Here is a 27626-nt window from a genome sequence, read left to right as displayed (position 1 = left end):
GGACACTTAATATGTTGTCTGTATTTAGGTAGTTCGTGGGTTAAATTTGCTCTGTTAAAATCCCCGAGAATGATGAGCAGAGAGTCAGGATGTTTTTTCTCCACGTCTGTAATCTGGTCAGCCAGGTGCTGTAACGCCTCCGTTACGCAGGCCTGAGGTGGGATGTAGACGCCGACCAGAATAAAGGAGGAGAACTCCCGCGGCGAATAGAAGGGTTTGCAGTTTATGAAAAGAGTCTCCAGATTTGGACTGCATGACTTCTTCAACACTGTGGTATCTGTACACCAACCTTCGTTTATGTATAAACAGATTCCGCCTCCTCTCGCCTTCCCAGAGAGTTCCTTTACGCGGTCCGCTCTGTGGAGCTGAAAGTCCGGTAAGTGCAGCGAGCTGTCTGGGATGTGTTCACTGAGCCAGGTTTCAGTGAAACACAGGGCGGCGGATCTGCAAAAGTCCGTGTTTCTTGAGTTGAGGAGCAGCAGTTCATCCATCTTGTTTGCCAGGGAGCGGACATTCGCCAGGTGAATGGACGGGAGCGCACTGCGTAACCCCCGCTGTCTCAGTCTGACGAGCACGCCTGCTCGCTTGCCCCGGCGCCGGCGTCTCCGGCAAAGACCATAGAGAGCTGCGGCTCCACCAGCAAGAATCTCTGTGTAACTTAAAGGTTCAATGAAAACCGGTGTAAAAAGTTCGGCAGAGGACTGTCCAATGTTAACAAGTTCTTCTCTGGTAAAAGAAACCAGAGAAGCGGAGCATAAAGATACAAAAAAAGAGAAAAACGCAACAAGTACGAGAGAGCGCAGTACCAGGGCGACCGTCCGTGGCGCCATCTTGGATCAGCTCTTACTTTAAAAAATGAATAAATAAAACACAGTGACATGCAGACAACAATAAGTTGTACATAAGAGCTGAAATAGGAAGCAAAGTCAATTTAACCAATAAAGCAAATCAGCGTCTGGTAATCATCAGGCTTTTGACTATTAATGAGCGTAAAAACAACCCATGAAGCTGAGACTAACTTTTAATTTCATTGTGGATTAATGTGCTACGTATTTTCCAGATGAATTGATTTATTATTTAGTTTATAAAATGTAAAAAAATTGTGGATATCTCTCATTATCATTTCCCAGAGCCAGTCTTGAAATGTGTTTCCTCAAACTGCTTTTTGTGTCCAACAAATGCGTCCAACAATTTTTCATTTACCATCAAGAGCTACAGAGAAAAGAATGAAATCCTTACATTTATGAAGCTGTACTGAAAAGTTATTAATCGACTATTAGAAACGGACGGCAGGATAGATGAGGAGTGAAGGGAAGACATGCAGCAAAGGATTGAGGCTGGGAGTCAAACCTATGACCACTGTGATGAGGACTATAGCCTCTGTACATGCAGCATGCTTTACAAAAGATAAAAGATTTAATTGATGCAGCTCTACATCCAAGTCTTAGCTACCTTTAGAAAACTTGGATATTTCCAAAAGCTGTGATGTATTTCTGCAACGTCAAGTCTAATTTCCTCAAACCAGAACAAAAGGACATTAAAAGGACTGTTTGGTGTTCCCTGTGTCTTAGGAATAGACTTTGATGTGTGAAGTGAGAAAGGTCCCCTTTGAATCTTTAGATCAATCAAGCCTTTCATTCATGTTTTATGTAACACCAAGGCCTTTAAAAGTCTCCTAATGTGAGCACAACGGAAGTCTCTACACAGATCCGGTCATGAGGCCTGACTTCCTGAACTCTGACCCTCAGCGAGGCTGACAAAAAGCCACAAAAAACATCCTGTTTTAATCCCTGCTCTGACTCTGCCGCCCTACTGATACTGTCACTGAGTTTGACTGATCGCCTGCTGCTTCTTTCCCGGGATACTTTGCTAGTTGTGACACTGAAGGAGTCAAGGGACTGGAGCAGGTGGAACGAAGGAAGAAGAAGGAGGAGAAGAAGATGAAAAAGAAGAAGAAAAGGGAACAAATTGTACACTTCTACACGGACACGTGGAGAGAGAGAGAGAGAGAGAGAGAGAGGAGTGATTTACAGAGAGAGGAGAGCTGGAGGACAATGAGAGAGCAGGGGAAATGGTGCAGCGGCCTGTTTCATAATGACAGAGGGTGAAAAGGGAGCTCAGGATTTAAAAAGACAAAAAGAAAGGAGATAAAGACGGTGACAGCGAGAGGAATAATGACAAGGGAGCACAGAGACAGCGAGTTAGGAAGGTGAGAGGCGGCCAACAGTGGGCAGATGGAGCATGACGCTCTCTTCAGACCGGTCCAAACGCTCACCGAACCGCATAAATCACAGATTAACACTTGGCTCACGTCCATCTACCCCCACTGTACTTCACCACAGAGCTTAATGCACAGGCTGCTACTACAGAATCCTAATTGAGGAATAATAGGATGTGACCAGGAGCCTCGTGTGTTAGTATAAGAGGGCAAAAAGATGTTGTTGAGACGGGATGGCATTGCTTGTACCTGGTGTCGAAAAACGGATTAGGATTTTGCAAAAAGAGGATTGCAATGTTCCTGCTTACTTGAGAAGATTACTTTGTTCTCAGAGAGAGGCTCACTTTTTGAATTGGACCACTGCAGCAGCCTTTTATGGATGTAAGAGGAACTCAGTCAAACTGAGGAATGATAAGGATGACAAAGATCATGCAAATTCTTTCACATAACTCTCATAGCTTTTTTTACCTGTTAGAATAGTTATTGTACCTGCCATCTGTTTATATATTGTCGCTTACTATCTATGTACTGTATCTCACTACACATGAGATATGTCATACATTTTTTTCTCTGCACTTGGGTATGGTGACAATGAAGTAATTCTGATTCTGATTGGCCTAAGATTTCCTACAATGTTTTAGGGAAAAGCTGAACAAACAGTTAAGAAATACAACATATACATTGAAGAAATACTGATAATACTGCCACCTTAACACTGCCAGGAAAACTTGACATATAGAGATGCAAAAAAATCACAACATTTATTGGGAATGAGTTCCTTCATGGCTAGTCCAACCTCAAAAATCATTGGCTATTTTCTAATGAAGATGCCTCTAGGAACAATTAATGACTTCTAGGTCAGTCAAGTGAAGCTAATGGTTAGCAATAAATTACTTCCAGCTTCATATGTACTCAGTCTGATTAGTAACTTGAGAAGCTACTGCGTGTCCAGATCTAAATCAAAACAAAATTTGTTTCTCCAGATATGTCTTCAAAGTAAGCACTGTCATTCCTTGTGTCATTGCAGCCCCCAAAGGAGTGCTCATTCACAAGTTTCTGGTGGGTCACAGTTTCACTGTTAACAGTCATTCACTCAGAGGCTTCACTCTGGCTTATTCCCGCAGTATGGACGATAAAATGAAACAAACTTTACTATGATTTATAATAATATATAATAACTTTTAAAAAGCTTTTTTTGTTGAACGGAGGTCAGACAGATAATGTCTCATGCATTCTAGGGAATCTGGAAATATAAACAGTGATTGGCTTCCAGACACAGCATCAAGCAGATTTGTCACTCAAGTTGAAATGTAAACTGTACTTGCATGAAAGTATCTGTTTATAAAGATTAATAAATCATGGTCAGATTACCTCTGATGGGATTTGGGATGTCATAGTGGATTTTGTTCCACCTGCTTTTGCTCTTCACATATTAGTCCGTTTTTCCTGCATACACTGAAGCCTGCTGAATATGATGAAATATAAACATACTACACACTAAAACTTTAAAAGTTTTTATGCAGAATCTGTAATATAGCTTGACAAATTTTAATTCTAGTTGATTAATTTGGGCTTTCTTAAATACTCAGACCTTTTATTCAACAGGTTTTACTGTGATGGTGTGTGATTGTTATGGCTTTTATGCTTTGTTTACATTAGGGCTGTCAACGAATATTCTAAATCCAAATATATATTTGAATATAAAAAAAAAACGGACATTCAACTGTGGAATTAAAACACATCAGCGGCTACTTTGCGAGTGGGCACACTGCATGACGGGTCAGGGACAGGTCACAGGAGTCACACATGCACAGAGTGAAGCAGACGGCAGAGAGATATCTTTCTGTCCCCGGATCCTCAGTGCGCTCTGAACGTGTCCTTTCCTTCACTGGGAATATAGTGAATAAAAAGAGATCGGCGCTGGCCTCTTCACATGTGGACTGTCTTGTGTTTTTGGGTAATAACCTGTAGGCCTTCAGGACTAAGACCCTACATTGACGAGCGAGTGAGAGGTCTACGGTCTGAAATGTGTTACGGTATAGGCCATTAGGTAAGTACTTGTTTTATAATGTGTAGGTATGATTTAGGCATGTTAAATCTGAAATAAAAATACCTATAAAAGTAGTTATGTCTCCTTGTATTAGTTTGTTCACCTGTTATTGACATAATGTGCAAATATAGATATTCGAATGGTTGGAACCTATGTTTTCTTTAAGAGGGAATATTCAAACGTCATTTTGGAGCAATTTTGACAGCCCTAGTTTACATACTTTAAATACTTAATTCATGATTGTATAATTAGCAAGGGTTGATTAGGAGTGGAACCAATGTAGCCTTCGTGTTTTATTATGCGTTAATTACACATTAATGGCTTCTATAACAAACAATGGAACAACTTACTTAACAACCTCTTCAGTAGTGTCAATGAGGGTGAAGTAGCTCCTTTGTTTGCTCATGAAGGTACACTACTTTACTCTATTCTGATGTCAGCATTTCAGGTACTGAAGTAGAAAGTAGAAAGTGTCCAACGCTTCTGTCTGGTAACCTAGTTTGAAGAGAATTGTTAGAAAGAGAGTCACGAACAGAGAGGGACCCTCCTCCTTTCTCTCACTCTTTCTAGGTGTGATTATTTCTGCTTTCATTTTAAGGCGGATTACGTTTTGTTTGATCTCTCCTTTTCTGAGTGTGATATCTTATATATACAGTATATCTACCCTGCATGTAGACACATATACCACTACGATGAACTGCACAGACAATAGAGATAACAAAAAGACAGACGGAAGAAGAGATCCCTAATGTGACTCTTTTCTGCAGCACAGTTGACTTGAACCAGTTATTACAGGCAGCACAGATTGGGTGTGGTTGTTGTGTATTTTCTTGCAACTTAATGGTGCTGTAGGAGGGGGGTGTTGACAGGAGCTGTGTAACAGCAAGACCACAGTATAAACTTTAGATGAGACACAGAAAATTCTGATTTATAAGCAATGAACTGGAGCCTCGCTGGATTTGATTCACTGAAGGGAGAGTCTGATGCTAACAGTGGCTAAATGTGAGAAACTTTAAAAAGATAGTGCTAATGAGCTAGCAGTATGAGCTTATGAGTCTTTTTTAGGAGTAACAAGTTCACTCATCTTCACTTGGGCTATTTATCAACACACAAATGTGCCAATATGCCAATTAAGGTACCTGTGAATACTTAGCATTGGTGTTGTAGTCAAGACCACATTAACCGAGACCAAGACATGTCCGAGACCAGAGTGCACCGAGACCAAGTAAAGACCAAGACATTAAGGGATCGAGACCAAGGCAGGGCAAGACCGAGACAAGACAATATATCAATGAAAAATCATTATGAGAGTTAATAAAATAAAAGACTTCTGTTTATTTTATTTAAGTTTGCTTTGAATACAATTGACAGCAACAAACAAGGTTTGGTTTTGTCTTTGTTGCCTTTCTTTTGACTCCTTAAGTTTAGTTTTTTCTCTTATCACAGTAATGACAGGGACACAGAGTGCATCAGTGTAGGTCTCGACCGGTCCTGATATAAAATACAGAGTCCACCCAGTCTGGGACCGAGACAAGGCCGAGTGAAAAGGCTTTCAATTCCGAGACGAGACCGAGACTTGAAATAAGCGTCCTCGAGACCGATCTCGAGACCAAGACCGGTCTCGAGTACTACAACACTACTTAGCATCACAAAGCTGCACCTCTTCTCAGAGTCATAACTGAGCCCAATGTGAACACAGAGACATGACAACTTAAACCTTCCAAAAGAAATGGCACTTCACAGCTTCAGAACCCCATTTAACAATCACAACGTTAAACATTTTCTTCAGTAGCAAAGTATTCCTGCAATGGTTGTCAAAAACAATCAGTTTTTCACAATCAGGATGTGCTAATAGATTGTTCGGCATACTTTATGTGGTTAGAAATGACCAAAATCAACCTAAACGCTGGCTTTAAAAAAAGGGCCACTAGTTGAAGGGTGAGATAGCTAACAGTTAGCTCGTAGCAGCTTATTTCATTCATTATAGAGGTGCATTTCGGCCAAGAGTTCCGGGGTCTTTTAGCCCCCAGAACTACTTTCCCCGGAACTAAAAGGTTCCTGTGCCCCCATTGTTGTCTGCGCTTCGACCGTGGGCTGAAGTCCTGGGTAGATTGTGCAGAACAGGCCACTGACGTGTGGAGAAAAAAAAAATCTAAATCATATTTTGAAATCCTAATAAAAAACTAAACTAGTATGCATTCCCAGGAACTCCCTCTGTGTTTCAACAACTGTGTTAACTCCACAAACACTGTTACGTTCAACCGAAAGTCCCAGGACCTTTGAAAAGTACTACCCCCCAAGCAGGGGCTTTTCAGGAGGGAGATTATCTACCCCTGAACTAAATTTAGACCCTGGTTCCTCCGGTCGAAACACACGTAGTTCAGGGGCAAAGTCCCTAGTTCCGGGGTAAAGTTCCTGCAGTGGAAAAACGCCTCGAAGGCGGGTTACTTTGTACTTTCTCAAAGTTAAGTAACATTGTTGGTTTGTATCAATGAAAGCATCATATTACAATACTTAAGTTGCAACCAACAGCTATTGAAAGTCAACTAATAAGCTAATTTTTACGATTGCTTCAAATTAACAATAAAATTTAGCTTAGCTTAATCATGTTGATTATGCGAAATGCCATATTTGAATGCGGTCTTGATATAACTGATTTTTTTTTCAGTGGTGCCCCTGCAACAGCAATTATTATCCATGCAGCCTTTCAAAAGTACATGTTTAGTGCCATGTCAACATCTATATCTTATGATCAGCCTTCCATGTGACAGGCTCCATTTAACACAGAAACACAAATTCAGCATGATGTTCACCCCTCCCTCCCTCCCTCCCTCCCTCCCTCTCTCCCTCTCTCTCTCTCTCTCTCTCTCTCTCTCTGCTCCCCCCAGGTCCTCGTCTGTCTACAGCCATCTCAGGTTTCTGTGCCACTGTGACAGACTCCTGGTTTATAAATAGAGTTAAGCACCATACTGAGAATGTCAGCCATAAAAGGGGTTTGGCTGCTGTCGAGGCACCCTGCGACGGCACAGTGACCACAAACTGCAGCATGTGTTTTACCAGATTTACCGCAGAGGCAAGCCAGGACACTGAAATTTGTTTGTGGTTGTGCCACATGAGATCCTTCTGATACTGAAAGTGTTTCAACCAATGATAGAAATAAACATGAAGGACTGTCCAAATGAGAGATGGGAACCTGCCAAAGATGTAGCCAAATTGTGCCACATTTGACTGGAATTAACCAATGATGATCATGGAAAATCTCTTAACCTACTCATGCTCATACTTCCATTCAAGGTTATGATGCTGCATTTACTAAAAAAATATTTTGAAAGGTCTCTCCCTTAGCAGGAATGTGGAACCTGAATGAAGAGGGAACTGAAAGAAAACAGTGTTCAAAACAATGTGGGGAATTTATCATTTTTGACTTCTATGCAATTAAAGACACACATAGTGCATTTTGAGATGGCTTTAAAGTATGTTGATGGTCTGGATAAGCTCCACTTTTAGACCTTAATCAAAAAGTAAGTAAGTATAAAGCATGTCATGTACGAGGATTTCAATCACCTTGGTTTGAGTGCTACAACGATATAATTATGCTCCCCATTTCCTGTTTCCCCCCTTCATTTCCTTTGAGTTGCTTATAATAATCATGTTTCTACTATTTTCATTGGCATAACTTCTAAGTCTGTATAACCTGTTGTTATTTTTGCTGCAGTGTGTACTTCCCCCTCTGTGTCTGCCTCTATATCTTTATGTAACTCTGTCTTTCTGTCTCTACTCCACTCAGACAGACACTTGGCAGATGTCTGCCTGAGTCTGGTTCTGCTCGAGGTTTCTGCCACTTAGAAGGAAGTTTTGTCTTTCCATCGTTGCCAAGTGCCTGCTCACTGGTGGTTCAATATCAGGTCTTTGTAAATAATATTACAAAGAGTATGGTCCTTAAATTACTTTGTTGTGATTTGGCACTTTTTCAACAACAATAAATATCCCAAATACAAATAATATTCACCAAATTCATTCATATTTAAGCTGACTCTCGCATGGTGGTCTTGGTAGCCCCAAATCTGTGGTGACACAGACTGTCTTTACTACAAGTGCGGAAAATGCACGTGTTTCAAACCGTTTCAAACAACAGCTATCCTGATTGAAGGCAAAGCTTTGAGAGCTCCCCCTGGTGACTGGCTGCAGTATAGGTCTTAAAGCCCGCCTCCTCCATTCTAACTGATGGAACATGCATCAAACTAGAAATCAATATACACGTCAAATACATTTTTCTCTAACATGCCCATTTCATAGGAGTTAGTTCTTTTAGTGTCAATTTATATGCAAGGGATTACCAGAGAAGAGAAAGAACAGCTCTAACACAGGAGTCACTGAACACATCTTGACTGTGAGAGTATATTTCACACCAACACAAGAACCTGTTCTGCTGTGGACTGCACTGACCTGTATCTGTAAGTTAGCTGTGTGTTTAGGTTAGCGGGAGGGTTTCAGTCCCAAGGCTCCACCAGTGCGATATGTCAGCGCCCATCGACGTAGTACTTCGACTTCAAATCTTATAACTGGAGGAGCATGGAGGCGCGGTGTCCATATTAACATACAGACAACATTTTGAACGAGTATTACAATTCTTTGGTTACAAATTTTAATTTCAACTTTCCAACTTATGTGTTTCATCCAAATAGGAACAGCAAAGAACCGCACCATCATATTTCTTGTATACATACAGTATATAATCTGTCTGAGTTGCACAAAAAATGCCTCTGTTATCTGAGTCCAATCTGCAGCTCTGCTGAATTATGACTGAGTATTCAGTCAGTCATTATGACAGTGTAACATCAACCAAGCATGCACAACACCAGAAACATAGAGCTAAAGCAGCTGACCTGAACACCAGCCACATTTTTACTTCCACGAAAAAATTATGGATAACTGAAAGCTCCCATTCATTTCCTTTATTGTGAGGATGCATCGATATCAGAGAGGTCAGCCACATCAAACATTGCTGTATTAGATTATTTGGGTTGTGTGTAGGTGAGTGGTAAATGATGTTTAATTAACACAATTTCTGACCTTACATTAAAAAATCCTGTTACATCTTTACATGCACTTAGTGGCTACAGCTTGGGATGAAACTTGTAAGTACAACTCAGAAACATTCGGGTAGATTTAACACGACTACTTCACTGTCCCAGGATTGTAGGGACGGTGAAAGGGAAACATACTGTGAGAAAATATCTTCATAATTAGTCTTTTTCAGAACAAGGAAGGGTGCAGAACCCCATTTTGCACAAAGCAGGTCACACTCCATTGTTTAGAGTAATGCATGTTACATATACATGTGTGTGTGTGCTTGTGATGAGAGGGACATGCTGGATCTGGGTCAGGCCAACCTCAGGAATCCCTGGCATCCACATTTCCCCTGCACGTGTTTATACAGCGAATGTGTGTCTTTTGTATGTGTATGCACAGCCTGCATGTGCCAAGGAATCAAAGGATTAAACTCATCCTAAAAGAGAGCAGATTAAATACTGTATGTGTAGTAAAAGCTGCAGGACAATGTCTAAGAGATTTCACTTCCACTAAATGCATCAACACAGATTAAGTGAGTCCAGGAATCTGCAATATTTCAATCAAAAAGAGGCATTTTGCTAATTTCTTCTCCATCTGCAGGCCCTGTCTGAAGGCTTACACAATGTTTAAAAGCACATGTATCCTTGTTGAACGCTTCCACCACCTCTTCCTCTATGGATAGAAAAAAACGGAAACACTCTTGGGCAACAAGTATCCACGCCCCAGGGAAAAGCAGAGGAAGAACATTCCTGGGATACTGGTGCTAAGAGCAACAATAGCCAAAACACACGCCTCTGTGTAGGATTTCTGGAGATCTACACTGTATGCTTGTAAAAGATCATGAAACAAAATAATCATATAAATAAGGTAATAGTCAATGTTTAAATCAATTTTAATCTCAAAAAGATAAAAAATATGAGTAACATGTTGTTCACTTCAGCTGCTGTATCTCATGACCAACAAGTTCTGACTAAACCAAAAGGTCAATGAGTCCAAATTCAAGCATGCATGACATAAAAAAAAGCCCATAAACAAAATGTCAACCACACCACAGCCTCCGAGGGTACAGATAACTGCAGGCCTGCATGAACAAATGTTTCACAAAGCTTTGAACCCCTCTGATTCTCCCGTTACGTTGTGAGAGGACAGCAGACCGACAGCTGTGTTTGTAATGAGCTCCAGGTCAGAACGACAAGCAACAGCAACATCCACAGCTACTAATCACTGTCATAGGAGAAGAAATGTGGCCTGTTCTACTGATGAAAGAAGAGAAACCTTTATTATAAAGCTCTGTTTCAACTACACAGCAGTCATGTACAGTCCTGTTGTTTTCTCTTTGGACCGCTCAGAGTACATGTCTGGCTAGAGGCAAACATGCTAGCAATAATTTGTGGCTCTACTTGTTATGGTTTCCATTATTTTTCAAACCCATGGCTTCCTAAATTTCAACCAGAAATAGACAAATGACTTCTTCTCTATTTGAGTCAACAAGAAATGGATTTCATAACCTGATCTGTTGTTAGCACATCCAAATAGTTTTAGCTAGCTAGCAGCATTCAGCATGCTCTGTCAATGCTGATGCTTAAACTGCTAGTTTGTAAAAATCCTAGTTTCAATGTAATAATCTAATGTCTCAGTTTACTTATTTAAAGGGTGAAATATACAAGCTTGTACTTTCAACATACTAGACGTGGTGCTACAAAATTTAAGGCTAAAGCTAACAGGTCCTTCTATAAAATATAGAAGGAACAAAAGCTAGTTAGGCCTGTTGATATGAACAAAATACTTCATTATCGTTAAATTAAAATAACATTAAACAGTAGTTAGCTCAAACATAAACTTTGGATAGTTTGAGTAATTAACACAGAAAAGAGGGGTTGACCTCCTTACCTCCTAGCTAACAACTACCAGGTGCTAGAAAGCTAAACATGCTAACAATTGTGGCAAACATTCCCACTATAAGTAGAGTTGCCAACCGTCCCGTTTTTCCCCAAATTGTTCTCTTTTTTCACAAGCTGCCCAGGGAAAATAAAAATCTCTCCTGGGACACAATTTGTTCCGCTTTTTGAGGAAAATACAAAAACCTAATTTGATTTCCTTTGTTCTGTAGTATAGAAAAGTCCCCCGTGCTTCTGTGGCTATTTAAAATTGTCTCTGTTATCTTCCCGTCTATGCGTATGTCCGCTAAAAGCGGCTCAAGCTGGGAGGGAAACTTGACCAAAGAGAGACAGCAAGCCGAATTGACGTACTCCACGCTGAGGTCTTCTTGTCACCAACTTTTGGCATCTCCATTTGAAACAGGAGGAGAGACGACTGAGGAGGAAGGAGATGGAGCAAATACATGCAAGCCACCAGCACGAAAAAAAACAATATTTACAATCCTGACTGGGCGACACTGTCAGAGTTTAAATGGGTACGGCCGACCCAGTGAGACAATTTCTCCAGCACATGCGATTTGTGTACGGAAAATCTCCATAAAATATGAAGGGAAAAACGCATTGGAAATCCACGCAAAAACAAAAAGGCATCAAGCTGTGGTATCAAACAAACAAAAACAGGCAGCCATTGCAACTTTTATGACCAAAAAAGGTTCACCAGAAGAAGACAAGATTGCAGTGGCAGAGCTTACCAGTGTTCTATGTCCAAATTTGATGTTCATTTGGTCAGTCTGAACTGGTAATAGTGGCCGAGAACTCCGCCCCAAACAATTGGTCGAGTGTCCCTTCTTTTCACAAATCCAAGGTGGCAACCCTAACCATAACTCAGATTAAGAATACTTCCTACATCATTTTATTGTCTGTGTTAAGGTATAGTTGATTCATACTATTGAATCACAATAACTCTGACATTGTTGCTTTAGCTCATAGAATAAAACTTGCTAAAGTGATGCTAGCTTAAGAGAGGTAAATGACTGATTGGTAGAATTTCAATAATTTCTTCAGTTGTTCAAAAAAATATATATGATGACATGTTTTTAACTATTTAACTCTTACAGGAATCTCAGGAGCAGATATCTTACAGGGGTATTTCGTCGACGTGGGTATGTATGAAGTTCTTGTGGGATCAGCCTTCATCTTGAGAAACCAGCTGGAGAACCGCCCCATAAACCAACCCACTACAGATGTGGTAAACACTACCACATAATTTAGCTACTTTTAAGAAAGTTAGACTAAAATCTCTATATTTAGACATTTCAAAGTGCTTTCCTTCAAAGTTAAAGTAATATGGGTGAACTGTCTTTCTACTGCAAAATGAAAAGACTTATTTTCTCTTTTTTGACATGCAAAAGCTGGACTGATAAGGTCACAAGATGCTGATTTATAATAGGTTAAACTGTTTTGTATGATATTCTCTTGTTATCTCATCTCTTCTATTGTCTTTGAATACAAACCAGACAGGCCATTAAAGCAAAACCATGTCCAAAAAACAGATCTCAGGCCTGAAACATTAAAACTAAAAAGGTTTAGTCAGAACGACAAGAAGCGCAACAACAGGAAGTGAGCTACTCTACTTCAGTCAGGAGGGATCTCCAGATGCTTTTAACCACAAAGAAGTGGGTTACCCAGTCACAAAGACATTAAACAGAGCCAAACATGAATCATAAATGGATAATCTATTATTCACTTTGTCCTCCTCCTCTATTTGCCGGTGAAATGTTGATACTAAAAATAAGGTTAAAGGTGATGCAGTGAGGAAGGAGAGGGGGAAAAAAAGAGGAATAATTTTGAGACATTTTTAAAAGGCAGCTGCTGAGAAAAAGCTTTTCTTAGAGACAGAGAAAATAGCTCAGGCGTGGTTTGTTGTGACTGAAGCTGCAGTCTTCACTCCCTCAGTCATGACCTCATCATTAGGTAATGTTTAAGATGAAGCAATGTAAGCATGGTGCTGAAGGTAAATAAGCAACATGTCACCACAAGGGTTGTTGTCCTTACACTGAAGGCAATAACAATACTGTAGAAATGAACCTTTTCAGTCGTTTACACAAACTCTACATGGCTGGTTTTGCAACAGGAGACAGGTTAAACAGAGGTTTGGCTACTACTGAATGACAGAGGGGGAAACAGAGGGAAAGGCGAGACTTCAAGTTTCATTTAGTCTCTCTAGTTCTGTCTTAAAACTTTGTCTTAAGAGGCTCAAACCTTTGATATTTAAACTCGAACTGTTCATTTTCTTGACCTTATTGTGTAGTTTTGTGCCTCTACCTGAGCAAACACCAAACAGTGATCATTGCACAACATAAACTGCATATTCCAGATGTTTTACAGTCACACGGTTGCCAGTAAATCTAAAACAATCATGCTACTTAGGTTATATCAGAAGTCATATAGACTTTCTCTGGTGTTTATGGATGCTGACGTAGATCATTTCAGCACAAACACAGAAAACCCTGAAACAATGCTCAGCTCTGTATAGCAAAAATAACAGTTACATAACACAAATACAACAAGGGGAACAAAAGGCAGAAACAAGAAGTAAACAGAGATCTGCAGTAACAATGAGTCGCACTGCAGCTGATCTTAGTTCTGTTTATTTCTCACATTACTGCAGACCTCGAGCCTCCTTCAGACTCAGACCGCTTTCTACAAGAATACTTATTTTGCAATACATCGTTTCTTTTTCCTCTCTTAAATTTAACCTCTTGACATGTCCAACAAAACAGAATAAACTCTGTTTTAACTAACTCTGTCAGTATTTACTCAAAACAAAAACATCATCATCTTTTATCTGATACAACTTGAGAAACAAGTCTCCACAAGTGCATGTAGATCACAGCTGACCCTCCACTCTCATGTTTTGGCCTCAGAAGTAGGGCATAACTCCGTCTGGCTGACTAATGTTGACCTGGCAGCCTGTAGAGGTGTGATGATGGACTAAGTTTAATCCCAGCAGAGGTCTGGTTTCAGCGCTGTGAGCGGCTGTATCATGTTGGTCACAGCAGGTCAACACAAAATGCCATTACAAGTGAAAAAAAAGAAAAAATCACAACAAAAGAAGAGGGAAATGGTTTCCTGTCTCTATTTATAACAACACTAATAAGTTAAACGGCTATAATGAGGAATTATGGAAGACATGAACGACTTGAACACATTGAGGAATATCTTCCAATCTACTAATTTGCATTTTGTGTGAAATTTTGAGGTTAGAGCTGAGAATTATCAAGGCAGTCTAAAAGTTGGGTTATCAAGTTGTTTTAACAAATAATATTATTCTCTGTTAATAGAGTAACACTTGTTCTGAATCCCAGCTATGTAAGCTACTTTTAACTATAACATTAACATTTTTATTGGGACTACAAAAATGTCGACCTTTTTTAAAAAACCTTGGCTTAAAAAAAATAAATGTACATTTTGGAGGGAAAATAAGTACAATTGAACTCTGAAAAATAGTCAGTTTATAAAAAATAAAAAATAAAAAATAATAATAGTTATAATAATAATAATAATAATAAGACTTATAGCTCTTTTCTCGGACGCTTTACACGAATTGCAAAAATATAAATAAATAAAATAAATATAATTTTAAATAAAAAAGAGATGGGGTGGGATTAGAAATCATGTGTTGTTTGCATAACAATATATTTCTTTGGGATAGTTTAATGTTAGCAATTATTTTGTAATAACATTGTAATTATTATATTTTTCTACGTATTGTGATACACATCATGGCCCATAATGATTATTATTGAGAGTCTTTATGTTTTAGGGAACAGTTTTTAATTATTAATGCCCTTTGCCATTCATTATTGACAGCATGAGGCAATTGTAACGATGAGTCGATCCATTCCTACATTTTAAAAATGTATAAATCAATAACTTTTCACTTAAATCAACTGGAAAGGGCTGCTTAAGATGAGAAACATCAGATGTTTACTTGTTTCAAAGGAAAACTCACAGAGGAGATGGATTAACTTTACCGAGGCGAGTTGGCTTCTAATTGATTTTTATTTGTGTGTTTGTTCAAGATTATTTTGGGACTTTTTGGCTTTTATTTTGATAGGACAGCTTGAGAGACAGGAAATGTGGGTAGAGAGAAGGGTGATGCTACGTGCCAAATCATGCCAGGACTGGGGATTGATCCTACGAGCAGTGTGATGCAGGCTGTAGCCAACTGAGCTAGACCAGCATCCCTGCTTTTAAGTGATTTATAGACACAACAATTCTGTCAATCAAGGCCGGGATCATGTCAACCAAGAACCTGACCAGCTGCAGCAAAGATGAACCAGTATTCTGCAACAGCCTGGTCTTCATCTTGAGTTTTACAAGGATCATTCCAGAAGCATAAAGCCTAAAACACATCCAATGAGCTGCTTGCTGGGTAACTGCGGCTCCAGCATGGGTAATAGAGGAAGCAGAGCGGCGTCACTGTAGGAGACTGCAGAGGTAATCAATCGACTCCTGCAGCAGGAAACGCAGCAGCGTAACCGGTTTCAGTCCTGTTATAAAAAAGAGCTCTGTATGCAGAGCAGAAAAACACTTTCAAAGGTTTAGAAGACAGATGGATGGACAGAAGAAAAACATCTGACACACCACATGATGACTCGACACAACAAAAAGTGAAGCTTTCCTCTCGCAACATCAGATCTGTTGTTTGTCAAGATGGCTGCTCGTTACATGCATCTTTTTATTTTTATGAGAGTTGTCGTCCTCTCTTCCAAGATTAAATTAGGTCTCAGTGGAGCCTGTGGGTCTTGTGACTGAGATGTTGAGTGGTGAGTGACAAGTGTATGTGTGTGATGGTGGGTGTGTGTTTTTAAGTGGGCATACACGTCAGATGCCAGCTACATCAGGGCTGTTATCTTCACACACACACACGCCAGACACACACACAAATGAACAGGCACTTCAAAGAGGAGGGGGTGTGTGCATCTGTTAGTGATTCCCTGGAGGTTGAAATATCGCATCAACAAAAACATCCAGTACATGTTGCAAGGCGGGATGGGAAACAGGACAGGACAGGGCCAAACAGAAACAACTGAACTTCTAAGAGCCTGAAAGAACAAATTCAAAAAAAATCATGCTAACGTTGTTTTTGTTGTCATAACCTTTAAGGACAGAACATTCATCTAATGAGGTCTCCTTTAAAGCAAATATAGCAACAACAAAATGCTGCAATTTAACACTAAAGCTGCAGTAATATTGATTAATTAAATTCTAATAGACAGCCAACGCTGGAGAAAGTAAAACCTGATGGAGCAGCAGGATGAAAGAAGAAGAAGAGAGGGCGTGCCTCTGGGTTAGCTCAAAGGACCCTGAGGAAAAAATCCATACTGGAGTCGTCTGATTCTTCAAAGTGAATTTTCAGCTTGACTTTAGAATATATTCAAGTGCAAAGCTGCACACATTACTGAAGCTCTCCCTGATGGTTACCACATCATGGAACATTGTTAGATGGTTGCATCAAAGCTACTTGATTTAACGACAGAAAAACTTAGAGCTGATCCAGTACCGATATAAATCAGGGATGCACCGATGTGATGGTTGAAAACTGTGTTTGGCTCATATTTTCCCTGTTGTTGACAGACATCAGTCCATCAGCAAATATGACATGCACTGACAGTCAGCAGATTTTTATCTGTTGTGCTGCATCAGTTTGATTCTCACAAGCTAGTATACCTAAATACTGATTCAGGGAAGAAGTTTCCTATAGGGCAGAGTAAGAATATGAAAACATTGACAGTGTGGGAGTATTACACGAAATGCAGTTTGTAAGACATGTCCCAAGCAAGCGGCAACCTCCGGTCTAAAATTGTGAGTCCAATGCGGAAGTGCTAAAAACTGCAGGTCATCGAGGATCCGCTTGAGGCTGGCTCCGGAAGTACCGGAAACCACATACACAGCAATTCAAAAAAGCCGATCTTTACAGGAGAAACAAACATGTTTACAGCCTGGTACAAAAGACAAGTGTAGTCTGGATAGATCATTTCTTGATCGGCTCACACTCTGAGGGGGGTGAATTTTTTTCAAACGCAGCAATTTCAGATATATTGAGATTACGAGTCTTCCAATGAGAGGCACAGCTGACTTGATTGACAGGCGGGAACACTGTAGCTGTTGGCTAGGAGGCTCAAAGCCCGCCTCTATACATCACAATCGCTCGACAGCAGCAATATGGCTCCCGCCAACAATTGGCCTCAAAACAGCTCTTCAGAAACAGATGTGTGACGTCACGGATCCTACGTCCATATTTTATACAGTCTATGGTCCCAAGCTGCTGCTAACAGTAGCTCAGCTAGTTTCCCGGCAGGTTTCTCCCTATAATAGAAATATCATTGGAGCTAGGGGAAGTTCTGAAGCCACATCCTTTAAATGCAATTTTAAATCCCAACTAATCTAATCGCCTGAAGGTAAGAAGACTTTCAGAAAGCAGTTAAAGTTGAGCACAAATATGTGACACTAGGTAAATAATATCAAATTTCTTTCCTGAGAGTGGCTACCATTAGCAGATCTAGCCTCCTTGCAGGTTAACATCCACATGCCTGCGATCAGATCAAGTGGACATAAAATGCTTGTTTAACCAGACACAATCTACATACAACTTCATCTCCATGTTCTAGATCAAAATACTGCAGAACTGCACCTCACTAAGAGATGCCACCTGTCATGTGTGCTTGTTTACATCCAGGTAGAAGAGCATGATAGCATTATGGCAGTAGACATTAACCGGAGCTATAGCCCAAGCTAGTGGCGGGTGGCTGTGATACAGCTTAGAATCAACATATGGCCAGCATTTCAGGTCTGAAATAATAAAAATATGAATCCCTGGTGAATCGATGAGAGTGATGACGTTTGATAATTTCATTATTTAACTCAAGGGAAGATTTTAGTTTGGGTAAGAATATTTCATCAACATTAACACCTTGTTTCACACAATGATTCTCAAAGGGAAAAGTCCCTTGAATATTTTCATTCTTTATTTAGTAGAACACTTTGTTGACAGTCATGAGAAAAAACTAATCTTCATAAATGGAGAACAAGGAGTGACTTTTGAGGACTGGGTCGTAACAGTCATTTATGTCTGGATTAATGTTAGAAGCTTCAATTCAAAACATCCTCCAGTTCAAAAACATTAACTGGTGTGTTTTGCATTTCCAGAAATGGTAGCGCTTAGTGCTGACAAAGCTAAAGAAAGGTTTATATTTGGGAGTGTGTGGATGAAATATTAGGGGTAAAAAATGGGTGATTTAGGATTAAGTGTTATAGATTTGGATTATTTGTACTTATTGTTGAGTCATAAAAAGATCAACACTACATCTGGCTCTGATTAATCTTATTATTCCCTCAACACAAGCTCTAAAACAGTCCCAGATGTGTAGGTGTTGACTCAGCTCCATAGAATGTGAAATGACAGTTCCTTTCATGACTAAACTCTGCCTCACAACGCTGCGTAATAAGATTATGCTGCAAACAGGATTATTAATATCAACGTCCCATTCATGACTTCTGCTTTTTTTTTTATGTCGGACAGGAAAGGAAACATGACTAATCTGTGCATAAGCACTCAGGAAGTTACATCCGTCTCCTTCGTACTGGGTCAGCAGAGAGGAGCGTTTCCTCTCCCTTCATGTCATTGCTGTGATTTATAGCATCTGGTCACAGGGATCGCTGACGTGGAGGAGAGAAGACTATGGTCTGCTCAGTCTCCTCCTCCTCCTTTCTTCTTGAAGGACTGGCTCAAACCACAACAACTTGCAAAGACCCCGACACCCTGCCTAGTTTCTCAGAGATAGTCGATCCCATCCACACCCAAACCTCTCAGCAGAGATCACCCCTCTCCCACCCACCCATATACATGGATTTGAGCCCTCAAGCCACAAATGAGACATAGTTGGCAGAGCTGTGAGAACTTGAGCCTCGTCTGACGGCAGGAGCTGAGAGGAGCTTTGGTCTTTTGAGTTTTCATAGTAGACTGTTTTTCCAAAATTGCCTACAAAAACATCTCAATATAGTTACTACAAATAATGAAAGAAAACAGTAACACTGTATTATTACCTTTCAATAATCATTTAATTGTTAATCATTTAGTCATTTAATTAAAAAACTGTATTTTCTTTATCATTGTCCTTTTGGTCAAACAAAACTATGTTAGCTTACAAGTTAAGCTAAGCTATGCTTTGAATGTTTGTTTTAATTTGGGCGCTGACATACTGTATATAGAGTGACAAGTCTAAAATATTTTCGGGGACTAAAGGGTTTACAAAACATTACTTTAGATTGGTTTGAATTGCTTGAATTTTATTGTCACCAGGTCCCAAAAATAGCAGGACAGTGTTGCTAAGGTTAGCTCAACCTCTGATGTTGTAGAACCATAGACTGTATAAAATAATGGACGTAGTATCCGTGACGTCACCCATCTGTTCCTGAGCGCTGTTTTGAAGCCAATCGACGGCAGCAGCCATATTGGAAATGCGGAACTCAACCAGGCAGAGTGTGACGTAAAGAGGCAGATTCATTCAGCATTTCAAGACAAAACTGTTTTGTCCAGAGGGGGCGCCAGAGTTGACAGAAACAGAAAGTTCTTCACAGTAGCTTTAATCTGTCTTTCTTTTTTCACATTTTTATATCCGTTTATGGAAATATTAAAACAAACTGTAAATGATGGTTTTATTAAATTTCATTCTTACAAGAACTCAAGATATGAGTTATGAGAGTGTAATTAATCGCTGTCCCGTTAGTTAAGTTAAGTTTTGCAACCATTATCAAGCAAAAAATAACACGTGAAAAAAATGAAGAGATCATTTTCGCCTCAGGGAATCATTTGTGGTATTTTCATTGCTCTCTGACAAAAGGATGACTACTAATATGAGACAATGGAAATAATTGTTGGTGCAGCTCGCTTTGTAAGTGATTCACTCCACTTAATTGTGTCTGTTTACAAGAACGAGGTTAGTTCTCTTTATGCAGCATAATGATAGAGGAAGAGTAATGATAGGAGCACAGTAAAGGCTGGAGCGGAGAGGTTTCTAGGCCAAAATCTACTTTTCCACTCCGGCTGGGATGTTGAACATGAGCCAAGAACATGTCGTCAGCATGACTGGGAAGCTCACAGGGCCAAAGGGAGTCCACGTCTCATGATTACTTCCACAGAGGAGCATTTAACTCCTCACTGAGTCTCTGCCCGCGGGGCAGCGAGGCCGGAACAGTTGATATGGTGACATTGTGGATATCAGGAAAAGGAAGTTTCCACCTGGGAAGGAGTAGTAATGTGTTCTTTTTAAACTCTCATAGAAACAAGTGGAGAGGGTTTCTCTATGGTTGACACAAAAGGTGAATTGTTTCACTGCAGGACGGTGGTGCCACTCCTATTGTGGGCCGCAAACAGAGAGTCTTTCAACATGTCGTGTCTTGGAGAGGATTGGTTTGACTGCAGGACTTGCAGAGAAAGGGAGAAAGGAAGCTTCTTGCTGTGTTTCCTCAGAGAAGAGTTTCTTTCTACATCTTTCTTCTTCATGAGCATTGATTTAGAAACACCAGCAGGGATGAAAACAACTGATTAAGTGGCATGACTTTGCTTGTTGGCTGAGCTTGAGGGGTACAGGAAAGATGAGGTCAGCAGGGATATAAGTGTGTAGGTTTGTGTGTACATGTGTAGAGAGGGTGTAGGGGATTAGAATGGTCTGCATGCATCAGGGCTAAACCAAAGATCTGCCAACCTCAAACCGGAATAAATCACTTTGATACGGGATTATGATGCCCTCGTCCAGCGCTGCAGGCACACCAGGCTTCACAAAACTAACAAACCCTAGTAGGCTTTTCTTTCTATCTTTCTTCAGTGGAGTCAGAGGAGGAAGAATGTTCCTGTTTATCTAACGCCCCGGCCTTTTTCGGCATCTAGCATTCCTCCTCGTAACGCCACACTTATCAACCAAGCTGAGTGCATGAGCTCACGTTAGAAAGCAGCATACAACCAAAACAAACTTTGCTTTTCATTTTTGATAACTTACTGATGGATGATTTTACTCCAGAACAATGTGTGCCTGTTGACAATTTCAAGAGACACAAGTTTTTTACTGAAAACAGCTCACCAGAGAGACAAAGGTCTCATGACTGGGCTGCATTTCTAGCACTGAAAGGCAGCTACAGAAAAACACATGATGATATCACTGTCCTCCTAACCTCTTAAACAACCAGCATCCAGTTAATCCTTACTCAAAGTTGTCTGACTGTACACTTAGCACACAATATAAGCCATTTAAAGAGCCACATGTCACTATGTGGTAATATGTGTTACAATCATAGACTGTATAATACACGGGCGTAGTCTCAGTGATGTCATCCATTGGTTTTTGAAGCACATGAATGGTGGTCGCCATATTGGAAAAGCTGACTCAACCTAACTTTTGGTCGACCTAACAACAGGCAAAGAGGTGGAAGCGTTTAGCCTCCTTGCTAATAGGTACAGTGTGCCCGCTTAACAGGCCTTTTTGCCTTTATTTGATAGGACAGCTGAAGAGAGACAGGAAATGTGGGGAGTAGATAGGTGGAAGACATGCAGGAAATGGTCGACCGGCCGGGAATCAAACCTGAGACTAAGGACTGTAGCCTCTGTATGTGGGGTGCTTGGACCACTAGGCCACAGCACCTCCGAAACTCATAATTTTAATATCTTCAAAACTAATGACCCCTTGTACAGTGTGCCGATAGAGAAATACGCTTTTCAGACTAATGTTATTTTTGTACCGGGCTGTAAACATGTTAATTTCTGCTGTAATACTCAGCTTTTTTGAAAGGGTGTGTATGTGGTTCTGGTGCTTCTGCAGCCAGCCTCAAGTGGACACTTAAGGAATTGCAGTTTTTAGCACTTCCGCATCAGCTTCATTTCTCAGGACTGTAGGTTTTCACTCGGCTACAATACAATGTCTGTGCCTCTATAAACTTTGCTGTAAAGCACTTCAAACTTGTGAGCATTGGATCATAAGCGCCAAAGACTTTCCTTTCAGATTAAAATCAGAACCGTGACTAAAAGAAGTCAAGACGCTGACCTAATAGTTGTGCATATAGAGATGTTCAGTCATAACTTCTTCCTCCTAATTCTGATTACCAAAAACTGCACTTGCATTTACACCTAGTCTGAATGCTAGTCAGAAATATACACGTTATGAAACATTGCAACATTCATACTACCCATCAAGAATGCAGCCTTGTGTGGCTAGTTATTTCCTTTTGATGGTGGTGTGTTTTTGGTGTAAAAGATAATGCCACAAAGTAGGATTTCATAACTCTGACAGATATTACAGTACCTCATAGCACTACACTGTTGTTGTGTTCTGCGCCAATCTGCTAAGTTACTTGAAATAAGCTCATTACTTCTAGAAAGCAGTAGTCGACAGTGGGAGTATTCACAATTGCCAAAGTATTTTCCTCTGGTCCCACGCCAAAAATCAACAAGATACCCGCAAGATTCTTCATGCAAAATGTTTACAAAAGATTCCCATGATGCATTGTCATACGAGTGACAGGCCTCAAAACTCCTCTGTCCATCTGTCCATATCTACATAGACTCCCACACATGCAGTGAGCAAAGCAGCATAACAGCCTGCCATTGCAGTGATAGAAAGCTGCAGCAGATGCAGGGCTGTCCATTTAACTCTCCCCACATCAAGTCGAGGGTAGGGGGGAGGCTGCCAATGAGGAGTCACCTTCTCTTCCAGTACACAGGTCAAGGGGAGATTTGTGATGGTGTGATGGAGGTGGCATAAAGCTAGTCTTCCATCCTCTTAGAGTTATAATTGTATTATGCATACACGCAGTACATATCAGAAAAGGCCACAACTGGTGGGACACTTGATTGATGATCGGGGCTTTTAGATATTAGATCACAAGAGATGCTACAGAGCTGCAACATTTGAATGAATGGAATCCAAACTGGATGATTAACACCCAGCCAACTGGGTGTATGGAGCAAGACAATTTACATGATTAATCCATCATAGCATGGACAGTACCAGAGGAGATAGGGATTACTAATATCAGTTTATTCATCCATAACACTAAGGGTTTTTACTGATATAAACACAGGATCAAATACAAAAAAAAATACTGTGTGGGGGGAAACATCAGCTGGAGATGCTGATGTTGAACCTCTGCACCAGCCTGTGATTGTGTTGCTGAAGAGCTCTTGAGCAAAGGGTAAAACAAAAAGGTGTCATGATTTGATCTGTTTAATTTCTCACTAATATCAAATAGCATCATAGGTCTTGTTTTGCACAAGCCTGCACCAGCTCTCCAGTGCTTCAGGTCTGCCTGGTAGTGTGTGAGTGCCATTTTTCACTCTGTGCACCACTGACGTGTTCGGTAATGGAGACCACAGCGCGGTGCAGCATTTCCAGGATCTGTGCTGGTTAGGACCCGCCTGTTAGGGAGGCAGCTCGCTGTTTAGAGTGCAGGGATCACAAAAAAAACATCCCATCTTACAGCTTCCACTGGGGGAAAAATCATGTGTTGCATTGCTGCAGCTGTTGAGTCTAAAAATTCCACTGAAAACACTGACACGGTTTGATTCTGAATGGTAGGATGAAAAGATTAAGGGAAATAACAAGATGATAACATCATTTTTAATCAATCCCCCCACTTTGATTCTACACTAACGGTGCGTATGACCTATATTTTCATGACTGTAAAATACTCACTTTTGTCTGTTAGTGTCAGCTTCTCCTCGAAATTATGTCCAAGCTCCTTAAAATCCATTGTTTCCATTCAAGCGGATCACAGTCCCGTTCCAGTCGCTGTCATTCCTCAGAGTCCTCCCCGAGTACAGGAGATGAACTCCCGGTACAGATCGCCCAAACACGCCCTTAGTATATCCAACCGGAATAGAGGCAAAAAGTCACCTACACTACTTAATGAGAATATGACAGGATCCGATAAATAGACAGCTGGGAATGTTCAAAGTGTTTAAATATAAAAGTAGTTAAAATATATAATTTTAAATTGTTGGCTCGGTTAAGTCCACAGGAGAGGAAAATCTACAGTGCGGGAATAAAATGCCTTAGTGAGTCCTGTGAGCTGCTAGATAACAGGTAAGTTACAAAGCACGAGAAGAGGGTTTCCGTTTTGCAATTTCACAATAAAATGACTCCATTTTTTTTTTTTTTCCAAGGAGCACATTGAGGGATCTCTCAGTTGCAGGGTTACTCTATTCTGGCACAGTTCAGTAAACAAATTAAGCTACCTCCACCAGACTTTAAAGCTAATATCTATATAATTATCTTTGCTATGTTATATTATGTTGTATTACATTATAACTACAACTTACGGTCATATTATATACCCATATATATTTACTATATTGCTTAATCTGTCATTACCAACCATAATCACACCATGTCAACCTGTTACTACTGAAAACTTTTTTAATACCATCTGTAATTACTACTACTCAGGTCCAATCTGCACAGATGAAATGATCAAACCAAGCCAGAAACCTTGGTGTAGTCTTAGACTCAGGCCTTAATTTCAGCAGCCACATTAAGACAATTACAAAGTCAGCCTACTATCACCTTAAGAATATATCAAGGATTAAAGGACTTATGCCTCAGCAGGATGCAGAAAAACTTGTCCATGCATTTATCTTTAGCAGACTAGACTACTGTAACGGGGTCTTTACAGGACTCCCTAAAAAGTCCATCAGACGACTGCAGCTCATACAGAATGCTGCTGCTTGGTCCTAACAAGGACCAAAAAAGTAGGCCACATCACTCCAGTTCTTAGATCTCTACACTGGCTTCCTGTCGGTCAGAGAATAGACTTTAAAATCCTGCTGATGGTTTATAAAGCCCTGAATGGTTTAGGCCCAAAATACATTGCTGATCTGCTGCTACTTTATGAACCATCTTGACCTTTGAGGTCATCAGGTACTGGTCTGCTTTCAGTCCTGAGAGTCAGAACGAAACATGGTGAAGCAGCGTTCAGTCATTATGCACCACATATCTGGAACACACTCCCTGAAAGCTGCAGGTCTGCTCCAACTCTCACCTCTTTTAAATCAAAGACTAAGATATTTTTATTTGTCACTGCCTTCCTATCTTTACTCATTTTAACCCACTTTAAATTAAAACTTTAATGTCATTTTTAATATATTTCTAATTTTCCTTTTATTTCTGTTTAATTATATTTGTCATTTTAATTATGTTATTTTGTGCTTGTCTGAATGTCTCCAATGCTTTTAATGTTTTAATGTCAAGCACATTTAGTTGCCCTCGTGTATGAAATGCGCTATACAAATAAAGCTGCCTTGCCTTGCCTTACTATTTAATCCATTTGTAACATTTTTATTTATCTAAATTCCATTTGTAACAATATCTTAATTATATTCTATCTTTATTTATCTATTTTTACTTATTTTATTTTTCTAATTGGAACTTTTTATTGATTGTACTTATGTCTGGTTTGCTGCAACACTCACACCTACAGGACATTAAGAGTCACCAATCATAAATTATGTAAAACATAAAACAGAAATGCCCCTGTAAGTACTGCAACAGATAACAGATATGCTCAATCCAAAATGGTCAAGACAGAAAACGTAGTAGGTCAAGCAATGAATGTATATTCATTTGATGGTAAAAATTTTGAAATAATACAAAATTATATCAGAGAATCAAACCAAAGTTTTCATTGAAGTGAATACCACTACTTTTGTTTAAATAAATATTGACAAATTGACTGAGAAACATTTTTTTAAGTGGATGCAATTTGATCCCGAGATCTCTATTTAAAAAAAAATGATATTTTACTTTGGAGGTAAATTTTGTGGATTTCCGGTTATAGTCTTTGCTTCCTTGTACTCTCTTGATGCCACCGATCCCAGTGAAAAACCGCATGCTGGACAACTGGAGAAAACCAACTGTTCCGCGAGGAAAGAGACTAATTAACCCCTCAAATACCAGATCACGTCATCGATTGAGGACATTTTGAAAATGCGACAGAACTTTTTTTCTTTTTTTCTTCCAACTCCGACCCCTCTTCGACTGGATTTAATCTCAGAAACAGGACAGAGAAATATATGATTCTACTCTTGGACCCCATGAAAGGTAAATGGTTTGATCCATCAGATGATTTCCAGCAGCTGAAATCACCCGCTGCCTGGAACGAGTGGGGTTGTCATAACAGTGAAAAACGGACTCTGAGCGTAATTACCGCAATTACGCGCGTGTTAATTAGCAGTAGATATGTTTATTTGATAGAAAACTATTGAAATATTAATACAATTTAAACATACAGTTACCCAATGCATCTTTCTTTCTTTTTAAATCAAGTATTAGATTAAAAAAGGAAATTAAATGTAAAACAAAATGGATTTCTTCACTAATTTAAGATACTAGAAAAATGTGTGACTTAACACTTATATGCCTCTTTCCCATGTATACAAAATGACTGCGTTATTTAGCTCATAGCATTGGGGATGACACTGGGTAACAATTGATATGACCTTCCTGTCACTGCAGGAGACTGAGGAGGGCAATCCTCCAAGAGGAAATCTGCTGCCAGGTCTTATCTGATAACAAGAGAAGCAGCAAGAGTGTGAAAAAAAGACTGAAGAAACAAAAACAAAAAGTCAGTTAGTATTGCAGTATTAAACACTATTTTTTTATTTAAAAAAAACAGTTTATACAAGAAATCCTTTCATACATTAGCATATTATCAAAAAGGTTGTGAATTTTTAATGTGACATCTTCTCATTAATAAAGATAAAAGAGCAGAAAAGGATTCTGCAGGGTTGAAGGGGTTTGTCATTTATTTTTTAAGAGAGGAATTTTATAAATAGTCTGACCAGCATCACATCCACTACCTTTTTGGTTATCTGGAGAAAAAAAAAATCAGATCAATTATGGATGAGGTCATCTGTTATCATTTCTTTCATGCATCTGCAAAACAGGAAGGATGGAACGGAGTAAGAAAACATGTTGAAAATGTTATAAAATGTCCCTGAAAGCTCATTTAGAGATAAGAGGGTAGGCTGTATAACATGATGGTATAGCTGTGGTAGATTCTAAATGGCTTAATGTATATGTGAGATAAAATATGCATGACCCATGTAGCTCTGAGGAACATTTAAGACTTCATAGACCTCTGAAATAAAACACTTGATTTGCAGCTTTTCATTTACTGGGGTTTGGGTCATCTTATGTCCGCCTCGTGAATTTTACTTACAACTCTATTTCAGCAACTTACATTTTTAAACCACCCTCTTTAATGGTCAAACAGATACTAGCTTAGCTTTAAATCCCCATTAAAAATGATACATTGAGGCTAAAGGTTACCTGCAAACACAGCTAATCAATTGATC

General features: G+C 39.7%; 1 protein-coding gene and 1 long non-coding RNA gene across 4 annotated transcripts in view; one reads left to right on the top strand and one right to left on the bottom strand.

The window, feature by feature from the left end:
• LOC117827779 (MAP7 domain-containing protein 1-like) overlaps positions 1-24335 on the bottom strand; it is a 58352-nt gene extending 34017 nt beyond the window's left edge. For all 3 annotated transcript variants that reach the window (XM_034704565.1, XM_034704567.1, XM_034704568.1), the window contains exon 1: positions 23968-24335. In XM_034704565.1, the coding sequence (XP_034560456.1) occupies positions 23968-24034 (67 nt within the window). In that variant the 5' untranslated portion in view covers positions 24035-24335. The remainder of the gene's footprint in view (positions 1-23967) is intronic.
• A 1816-nt stretch (positions 24336-26151) lies between these two features.
• Positions 26152-27061, top strand: LOC117827831. Its single transcript, XR_004634289.1, has 2 exons — positions 26152-26370; positions 26785-27061. It is a non-coding gene; the product is annotated as an uncharacterized LOC117827831 (long non-coding RNA).
• The last annotated feature ends 565 nt before the right edge of the window (positions 27062-27626 follow it).

The sequence above is a fragment of the Notolabrus celidotus genome, chromosome 16, assembly GCF_009762535.1.
Source record: "Notolabrus celidotus isolate fNotCel1 chromosome 16, fNotCel1.pri, whole genome shotgun sequence".
Lineage (NCBI taxonomy): Eukaryota > Metazoa > Chordata > Actinopteri > Labriformes > Labridae > Notolabrus > Notolabrus celidotus.
The sequence above is the reverse complement of the archived record's forward strand: the minus strand, read 5'-3'. Positions and strand labels throughout refer to the sequence as shown.